This window comes from Plecotus auritus, assembly GCF_963455305.1.
Source record: "Plecotus auritus genome assembly, chromosome: 6".
NCBI lineage: Eukaryota > Metazoa > Chordata > Mammalia > Chiroptera > Vespertilionidae > Plecotus > Plecotus auritus.
Genome location: NC_137773.1, coordinates 21,733,672 through 21,743,163, shown reverse-complemented (window position 1 = coordinate 21,743,163; position 9,492 = coordinate 21,733,672). Strand labels below are relative to the sequence as shown.

General features: G+C 55.2%; 1 protein-coding gene across 3 annotated transcripts in view; it reads left to right on the top strand.

Annotated features, from left to right (window-relative positions):
• Positions 1-1,084: 1,084 nt before the first annotated feature.
• The window catches only part of SYNPO (synaptopodin), a gene marked incomplete at its 5' end in the record, with an annotated part of 33,789 nt that continues 25,381 nt past the window's right edge, over positions 1,085-9,492 (top strand). For 2 of the 3 annotated variants that reach the window (XR_013960985.1, XM_080676154.1), the window contains one exon: positions 1,085-1,484. Coding sequence is in view for 1 of the 3 variants with exons in the window: in XM_080676154.1 (XP_080532280.1) it covers positions 1,085-1,484 (400 nt within the window). Of the gene's footprint in view, positions 1,485-7,173; positions 7,347-9,492 lie in introns of those variants that run through there. The other variant, XM_080676155.1, reaches the window with a different exon arrangement.

Below are 9,492 nucleotides of genomic sequence, written 5' to 3'. Positions count from 1 at the left end.
TCTCACTTAATCTTTTTTTAAATATATTTTTATTGATTTCAGAGAGTAAGGGAGAGGGAGAAAGATAGAAACATTAATGATGAGAGAGAATCATTGATTGGCTGCCTCCTGCACGCCCCCTACTGGGGATAGAACTCGCAACCCCGGGTATGTGCCCTGACTGGGAATCGAACCGTGACCTCCTGGTTCATAGGTCAATGCTCAACCACTGAGCCACACCGGCTGGGCTCACTTAATCTTTAATGTAACACTATGTTGGAGATATTATAGTTCCCATTTTACAGATGGGGAAGCTGAGGCTCAGAGAGGTCAAGTGACTAGCTGTCCATCATGTGAGCAAGTGGCAGAGCTGGGATTCCAGCTGAAAGCCTGTCTTGTAAGCACATCACTGCACCGTCTCGCTCGGTGCACAGCCTTCTCAGGGGTCCCTGTCCCCAGCCTTGCGCCCTCTGTCCCACCGTTTCTGTGATTCCTGTGGCATATGTACCTTTGGTGGATATGAGAGAATTCTTTCCAGGGGTGCCCAGATAAGTATTGTTAAATAACTAGATATTTATTTAATGTGTATTGGGAAAAATGACTTAGCCCAACATACTTGTGGTTTTCCTGCAATTATTGCTTAAGTCCAAAGTATTAGAAGTTATATAAAGTTGATTTACAGAAAAACATTCAGCAAATAAAGTGTCAAATGGCATAAGGATATGGCAACAAGTGGGGATGTGGAGTGCCTGAAGCTTGGCACTTTCCCATGGATGTGTGTGGGACCTGCACCCCCAGCCAGTTCTCAGGGCGACCTAAGGGGGACAGGTCTCACAGACGCAGCCGGGACAGTCAGCGAGCTGTCTCATGTGCTGTTTCCTTTCTCCCTGCGCTGATAGATCATCTTGAAGTGGGGGCCTGACTGACCAGAGACGGGTAAAGAAGGACAGCTTGGGGGCCCACCACCCCACCCAGCCCAGGAAGGCCGGCAGTTGGACCGCGCCCAGCTCTGTGAGTTGCCGGAGGAAGTTAAAGCTGCAGAGAACCCGAGGAGGCCCGGAGAGGAGCTCACACAGGTGGCCTGCATCACTGCGGAGGCAGCACCATGTTGGGCCCCCACCTGCCACCCCCGCCCCTCGGACCCAGTGAAAGCCGGCCTGCCCCCTGCGCCTTCCGGATCCCGGATGGGAGCTACAGGTGTCTGGCCTTGGAGGCTGAGGAGAGCGGTGGCGAGGAGAGCCTGCAGGGAGAGGCAGGGCTCCTGGACTTGGAGGAGGACAGGGTGGCCAGCAGGCATGGGGACAACTCCATCTACAGAGCCACCCCAGGCGCACCAGAGTTGCCCAAGGCCCTGGGCATCCAGCCACCCAGCTTCTCCAGGGAGGCACGAAGGGAGCCCCAGCATGACGACAGGGCCAGCCAGGACTGGGACGTGGTGAAGGCCCGGCAAGTGATGACAGCCAGCCCCAGCCCCAGCCCTGGGCCCAGGATTCCCCAGAAGCCAGGTAAGCTCATGTCCCGTTTCCCCGGGACTTAACACAGGGGCTTTTGACCATATTTTCCCATGATGCATAACAGCCCATCACAGTCCCAGGGGCATGCCCACATTGACGGCTGTGGAGACGACGGGGAGGCTGTGAGCTGCGTGCAACTCCAGCTGTCCCACATCTAGGGCCATCGCTCTGCTAAAGAGGGCCCGTGAAAAGGCGGTCAGAGAAAGCTGTGCTAGTGCGCTTGGTGGAAAACAAATCCAGCTCTCACTTTTGTCTGCCCTTTAGTCATTGATGCTCACAAATGACTGGAGAGTGTGAACAGCTGATGGGGCGGGACTGCCTGGTTGAAGGTATTGAGTGCCAGCTACTTGAGGGTGCTGGGGACCCAGCACTGGGCAAAACAGGTATGGTTGCTGCCCCTCACGGAGCTTATGAGGTAGAGACTGAAGACTGATCTAATCTGACCTCCTAATCTTACATGGGGGCGGGGGGAGGGGCGTGGGCGTGGGAGGGAAACTGAGGCCCAGAGTGAGGAAGTTAAGGACCAGGTCACTCAACCTGTCGGTGACCAAGCTAGACGCACCCAGGCCTCGGTTGTCCATCTGGTAGAGATGACAGACACAGGACCCACATCACCTGGGCTGCGTCGAGGACCCAACCACAAGGGGTAGGGGAGAGCTCCGTGCGAGCTGCCCACATGGAAGGAAGGGAGGAAGGAAGGAAGGGCGATAATAGGCGCAGGCGTCCTCAGAGCAGGGCGGGTCAGGGAAATGGACACTGAATCACCTCCACCGCTGGCCCATGGAAACGCTGAAGTGGGTCCAGATGGGGAGGACGTGAACTGGGCCGCGCTCACTCAGGCCCGGGAGGGCTTGTGCGTCAGAAAACTGAAGGAACACTTCATTTCTCTGCGGGCGTTGCTGACGCCCCAGTTGGCATCTCACCAGCCATCCTGCCCACTCTTTTTTCTGAAATAATTCTTTCTGGGCTCTGATCACCCACCCCCATGGCCACCCCCACCACCTCCCACACTTGGGTCACACAGGGAGCTGTGCAAACACAAGGAGGGGCCTTCAATGCATCTGGGGCAGGAAGGAGGAGGGCCCAGCAGCCTTGAACTTGCAGGTGGGCCCTCACACCAGAGTCAGCCCACATTCCGTTCCCCTGGAGCCTGAAAGCCCGGGACTTGCTTCCTTCCCTCTCACAGACCAGGGCTGGGGGCCAGGAGACTCGGGTGCTGGTCTGGAACCGATGCCGACTAGCCAAACCCCAGCAAATCCCTTCCCCTGGGTGAGCCTCAGTTTCTTCATCTGTGAAAGTACATAAAATTATGAGCCCTATCTACTTCATAGAGCTGTTGTGAGCTACAATGATCTTAGATGGGGCAAGGTTTTGGAAATGTTAGAGTAATCTAGAAAAGCATGTAAAGATGTTAATAATTAAAATGCTCATCATCAGCTCAACAATACAACAGCTATTATTTGTTAAGCCCTATGTGCTAGGCCCTCTGCGCTAAGGGCTTTACACATGTCATTTCATTTCTTCTCATAAGGACCTCAGGAGTTACATACTGTTATTATCTCCCATACACATACGAGAAGACTGAGGATCAGAGAACATACGTGATTTGTCCTAGATTCATGGCTAGCAAGCCGCTAAGCCATGATCCAATCACAGCTTTTTTTTTTTTTTTAAATAAGGGGCTTTGGCCATGGCCACCATTGTATTCTGATTTATAAGGAGAAGTGTGGTCTGCTGACACCTAGAGTGGAAGAGACCATAGAAGGAGAAGGGAGAAGAAGGGACTACATTTAACAAATCCTGCTGGCTTCTCATATGGAGCTAGATCTTTAGCGTCTCCTCATTGATCTCACTACAGCCTCTCAGGGCAGAAATGTTCCCATTGTACAGGTGAGGCAACTGAGGCTCAGAGACTGAGGTCCTTTGCCCAAGGTCACAAAGTCCGTGTTGGAGCTGGGACTAAGGTCGGGCTCTTGCCTCACAGTCTAGTTCATTCCTCTCTTAAACATCCAGCCAGATGGTCCTCCAGTTCTGCCCTGAACATTTCTAGGGACAGAGCAGACAGAGTGACCTCAGGAGGATGGAATGGGCAGGGAAGACTCCTCAGAGGTGGAGGCAGGAAGGGAGCTGGCTCTTGCAGGAGAGTAGAAATCGGGTGCTCTGGGGCCAGAGCCACACTGACCTTCTGCTCCCCTGGGAAAGGGAGTGGTCAGAGTCCCTTCTCTCGCCCGGAGATCCGGAGGGAAGAGGCCAATGGAGCTGCCAGGTTATTAGTGGATTAGGGCTTCCTTTTAAAGCTTCCTCCCATTACCCTAGGGCAGTGGTCGGCAAACTCAATAGTCAACAGAGCCAAATATCAACAGTACAGTGATTGAAATTTCTTTTGAGAGCCAAATTTTTTAAACTTAAACTTCTTCTAACGCCACTTCTTCAAAATAGACTCACCCAGGCCATGGTATTTTGTGGAAGAGCCACACTCAAGGGGCCAAAGAGCCGCATGTGGCTTGCTAGCCGCAGTTTGCCAACCACAGCCCTAGAGGATTATAAGCATCTTCCGACAATTACACTCGTCCTTCCACAATTATAACTGCCTCTCTTGACAGCTTTAAGTATGAGTCATGACATCTTCCGCTTGGATGGGTGGGTACCAGTGCCATTGCTCTAAGGCCTGAGTACCAGCTGAGCGGGGCAGAATGGGGTCCTTGGCAGGCTGGAGAGTCAGGGGGTACAGACAGATGAGGTGGGCAGCAGTTCAAGTTCCCTGCCCCCAGTTGCTGCCAACTTGGGAGAATATATGAGGGAAGGAAAGTGTCATGTAGGGCTCATTATTAGGCCTCAGCCCGCACTTCTTAGTCCACAGCTCACCAAGAGAGCCCCCTGAGGCAGAGAGGATGTCCTCTCTGCAAAGTCTCAGCTGGTCATATCTGGAAGGACTCATTGAGATTACTGTGGAGATAATCTGTGGAGACTCCGAAGCCCAGAGATGGCAATCAACTTGTTCAAAGTCACACAGTAAGTCGGTGGCAAAGCTAGAGCTAGAACCCAGGGCTTCTGCCTCCCAGCTCAGCTGCCAGGCTCTGTGCGAAATGCTTTGTATGGGTTACTTCATTTCATCCTCTAACCCTAGAAAATTCATACTTTTCTTATCTGTTTCACAGATGAGGAAACCAAGGCAAAACGAGTGTAAGGGTTACTTCATTTTATCCTCTAAATAACCCTAAGAAGTTCATACATTTCTTACCTCTGTTTCATAGATAAAGAAACTAAGGCAAAGTCTCAGGCCTGAGGCTGGAGGAGCTAAGAGTTGAACCCTGGGAGGTGTGGCCCATGCCTTACACTACCCTCTGTATTGCCTTGTCTCCATGGAGCTGAGGCAGCAGGCTGAGTTCTTCCACCCACCTGGGGCTGGGAAAAGGTTGATCAGGCTCTGGGGGATGGTAGGGGATTCTGCGAAGCCATCTTCCTCCCCCATGGAGACACTCGGGAGACGTAGGATTCACGCTGACCTCACGCGTGGCTTTGGGAAAGTGACTTCCCCTCCTCTCCAGGCCACTTGGTATTGGGGGTTTGGGGTATCTGGGGGACACTGCCTGAGCCTCTGGGGTGAATCTGGGTTGTCAGATGAGCCCTGCCCCTGGCCATGTCTATCTAGAGGAGGCAGAGGAATCCGTGCCCATGATAAGAGCTGACGGTGGTCACTGGCCAAGGACATGGCCCTGCTCCTCAGTCCCGTGGGAGAGAGGGCAGTCAGAGAGGCAGAGTGCCACCCACTTCTCCTCCCACTCCCCAACTCTACAGGGACCGTCATAGGAGCGTGATGGTATAGGAGCAGGGCTCACTGGTTTGTGTATACCTCACATGTACACTAACACATACCCACTCACACCCCCACAAACATGCATGTAAACATACATAGTGTATACACATCATGTGGTTATGCAAACATGTGTGTATACTGACATCTGCACACACATGCATCCCTTCAGGCACCCATACACCCATGCATGGGGTATACATCCATGAACACCCTCCCACAAACCCCCCTGACCCATACATGCCTTTCACATATATCAGATTTGCATACTTAGCTATAGTCCCACCTGAAACATATAAGCACACAGATTCCCTCCCTTAGATACAGGTTAAATCATGGTCTTTTCTCCATTTTCTCTTGCTCAGACCTACACTTTGCAATCTCTCTTACATATGCACACGTTTTCTTTTACAGGCATATCCACTCTTGCACGCCCACTGCCACACACCTACGTACAAAACGAACCACTTTCTGTCCTCCTTCCTTTTCCCTTCTCTTTCTCTTTAATACCCACCCACACAGTAATCCTAGCCTTTCTCTCTTCTCTCTCTCTCACCCACACAGTTTGTTTCCTGGTTTCCCACAGGCTGGGCTGTAGCCACTTTCTTAGCACACACTCTCACAGGGCAGGCAATATATCCTGCCTCGTGCCAATCTCCAGGGCCCCCACCCCCACCTGGGGCAGCCCCAGCACAAGAGCATCTGCAGTGTCAGGGGGATTCTCTGTGACCCAGGAGGCAGAACGGCCAGGGTTTGTCCTCTGTCACCTGACCTGCGCTCTGAGCCCGCCCACTGGGGCTAGGGAATGTCCCCAAACCAGGCCACCTGCAACTCCGTGTTTGGGTACACACCACATTTCTGACTTCCTTTAGCAGAAATCTAAACACAGAAAGAACCTGACATAAAAGACAAATGAAAGTGGAAGCACCCTGGTTGAAGGGCTGGGGTACATGGAACCCAGGGAAACTTCGGTGAAAACCCAGGCCAGCATCTTTCCAAGTGTGGTTTTATTTCAAAATTGTTGGGAGAGTGAAGGGTGCTTGTTCTCAGTCCTGTTCCCAAGCCCCATAAGTCTCCCCTTCACTGGAAAGGGGCACCAGAATGTGGGAATCTCGACTTTTAGCAGCATCCCATGTGATTCCCATGCACACTGATTGCTGCCTGCCCCGGGGCTCTGCTGGGCTCAGTCCCCATGGAGTTTAGTTCAATGAAAAGATGGGGAACTGAAGCCCAAGAGACACAGGGCTTTACTGACCTTGTTCTTGCTGGCCGACTGGTTAAGCCAGGAGATAGCCCCAGGCTGCAGGGAGGTGGTGGTGGTGGGGGGGGGGGGGGGGGGTTTGACAGCCTCCCTCAGTTCTCATCTTCTATTCTAGTTACTGGGCTGAGCGGGAGGAAGGTGGGCTGGAGAGGGTCCTGAACCTGGGTCTGAAAGTGGGGAAGTGAGAGGTGGCGCTAGTTATGGGGAAAGAATCACAAAGACATATTTAAGTGGGGGGTGGGGGGGTAGCGGCGGGGACCGGGAAAAAAGGTGGAGATGAGATGGATGGCAAGTCTTGATGAAACCAGTGGAACAGAAAGCGGAAGGGGTGACCTAGAGATGTGAAAATGAGAAGGAAACAGAGAGGCAGACAACCAGACAGCAGAGAGTGAGGCAAACGGGGAGGAAAGATGGAGAGATTGGCGACCGGCCGGGGACTGGGGGACCAGGGACTGGAGGCCGGACCCCGTGGGGGTGGGGTAGGGGGGAACATCGCACCTCGGAGGACTGGGTGGGGTGGGGCGAACGAGAGGGCGGCGCTAGGGCCCGGGGGAGCGGCCTGCAAGAGCGCGGCTCCTCGCCCGTCCAGCCCTCCCGGCTCCGGTCCCGAGCGCTCGCTAGTCGGTGGAGGTGGCTGCCGGCTGCGGCGGCGGCGGTGGCGGCAGGGAAGGGGCGCCCAGGCGGGAGGGGTGCGGGTCTCAGGGCCGGGCGCCCTGACGGACTCGGCCAGGTGCGCAGAGTGGAGGCGCCCGTGAGCCCGGGGACGCGGAGGCTGCAGGTGAGTGAGGGGAGCCGACTGAGCAGGGGTGCCGGCGCCCAGCGCACCTCGCCCTTCCCACCTGTGCGGTTCAGGCACCGCCTGGAGGTGGCACCTCTTGGCTCCAGGCTCCCCCACGCAGGGCGACCTTGGCCAAGTGGCTGCTACACTCTGGGCCTCAGTTTCCCCGTCTGTACGGTGCGGTGGAGGGCGGGCCGGAGAAATCTCGAGGCTCTGGAGCAGCTCAGGAGCGGAGGACGCCCGGGCTCCGGGAAGCTACTCCCGGGGCAGCGTGGGCGCCCCAGCCCTCCGACCCAACCCGCACTCTGATCCCGGACCCGGGAAGGGGCAGCCCCGGCCCCACGGGTGGGCAGCCGCCGGAGGTCTGCGCTCCCCAGCCCGCTCTGGGAAAGATGGGCCAGCTGGGCTCAGGAAGACGGCGGGTTGGACTCTGCCCGGGGTTGACCAACGTAACATGGGCGCCTGTGGGGCAGCGGAACGGCTGTGCTCAGCCGCGGCCCCCCTTCCCGCGGGCGGGGCACCTGGCGCAGGGTTCAGGCTGTGCGGCCGAGGCGAGTGGCATTGGAGCAGAGGCCTGAACTGTCTGACGGCGGGGACCACCGGCCCGAGCCCCACCTGGGGAAGTCGAGGTCTATCCTGAGCTCCTAGGGGAGAGGGGGAACTGTCCTATGGCTCCACGTCTAATTCTCACATCACCACCACTCTTGCTCCATTTGCCAGGTGAACACGGAGGCTCTAGCAGAGCCCCATTCAGGCCCCTGACAAGACACCCCCAACCGCCGTGTTCCCTGTCTGGGTTGTCTACATGGGACAGGAGTGAGCAAGGAAGCAGCATGCGCCCCACTCCCCACCCTATCTCGAGTGGCAGGTGGCACTAGAATGAATCAACTTGCTGTGTGATCCTGGGGCAAGACCCCTGACCTCTCTGGCTCCCAGGGAGAGGGTGGGAAGGGGGCCCCCAAGGGGACAACTGCAGTGCTTGTGGTGGCTGTAGGGGTGGTTGGAGCGTGCCCCACCCCTGCCATGTTGCAAGGTGTAGGATGAGACAGGATGCTGGTCAGAGGGACTAGGGTACGCTGGGGTAAGGGACTGGAATCTTTGCTGGTGCCAGCCTGCCTGTCACCAACCCAAGGCCTGGCCCCCATCCTGGCCTGGGGCAGAGCCACCAGCAAACTGACGACTTATCATGTACCTCAGGCAGTGGAATGGGCCCCCTTAAGGGAGTGAAAATGGCCTGCTGCTTGGAGGCGGGTCTCCATATGAGATCTTGGGTTGGTTCCTCCTCTGGTCCTCTGGAACAGCTTCCCCCATGAGGGGAATGGACTAGGGTCACTTCGTTTGATACTCAGAGAACTTCCCCAAAGCAAGCTGTTGCCACCTGCTGTGCCACCTGGCTCCCACTTTGCAGGCCCCTGCCCTCCGAGGTGCGACGTTCCCCCTACCCCACCACTCCCAAACTAGTGCCCAAATTAAGCTGTGGTTGGAATCAGTATTTACATGGTTAAAATAAGCCTTTAACTCCTCCCCTCCTTGTTAGCTGTTGCCCTTCCCCTAAGGCAGTGGTCGGCAAACTGCGGCTCGAGCCACATGCGGCTTGCGAGCCACGGTTTGCCACTCTGTTGACTAATGAGTTTGCTGACCACTGACCTAGACTCTCAATTCCAATAATTGCAGGCTGTTGTTGTTCCTTGTGATTAAGCCCCTATCCCAGTGGTCGGAAAACTCATTAGTCAACAGAGCGGCAAACGTCGGCTCACGAGCCGCAGTTTGCCGACCGCTGCCCTAAGGTGAACAAAAAGAAAACGACCCTGCCCTAGCTGATTTGACTCAGTGGATAGATCTTCGGCCTGAGGACTGAAAAGTCCTGGGTCCGATTCCAGTCAAGGGCACATGCCCGAGTTGCGGGCTTGATCCTCAGTAGGGGGCGTGCAGGAGGCAGCGGATCAATGATTCTCTCTTATCATTGATGTTTCTATCTCTCCGTCTCCCTTCCTCCCTGAAAATCAATTAAAAATTTTTTTTAAAGAAAAAGACCCTGTGACAACCAGGTGCTTGGTTCCCAACTGATCCCTAGCCCCTTCAGTCATCATTTTACCTAATCTCCCCATTTTAGAGTTGGGGAGACTGAGGCTAGAGAGGGGAAGAG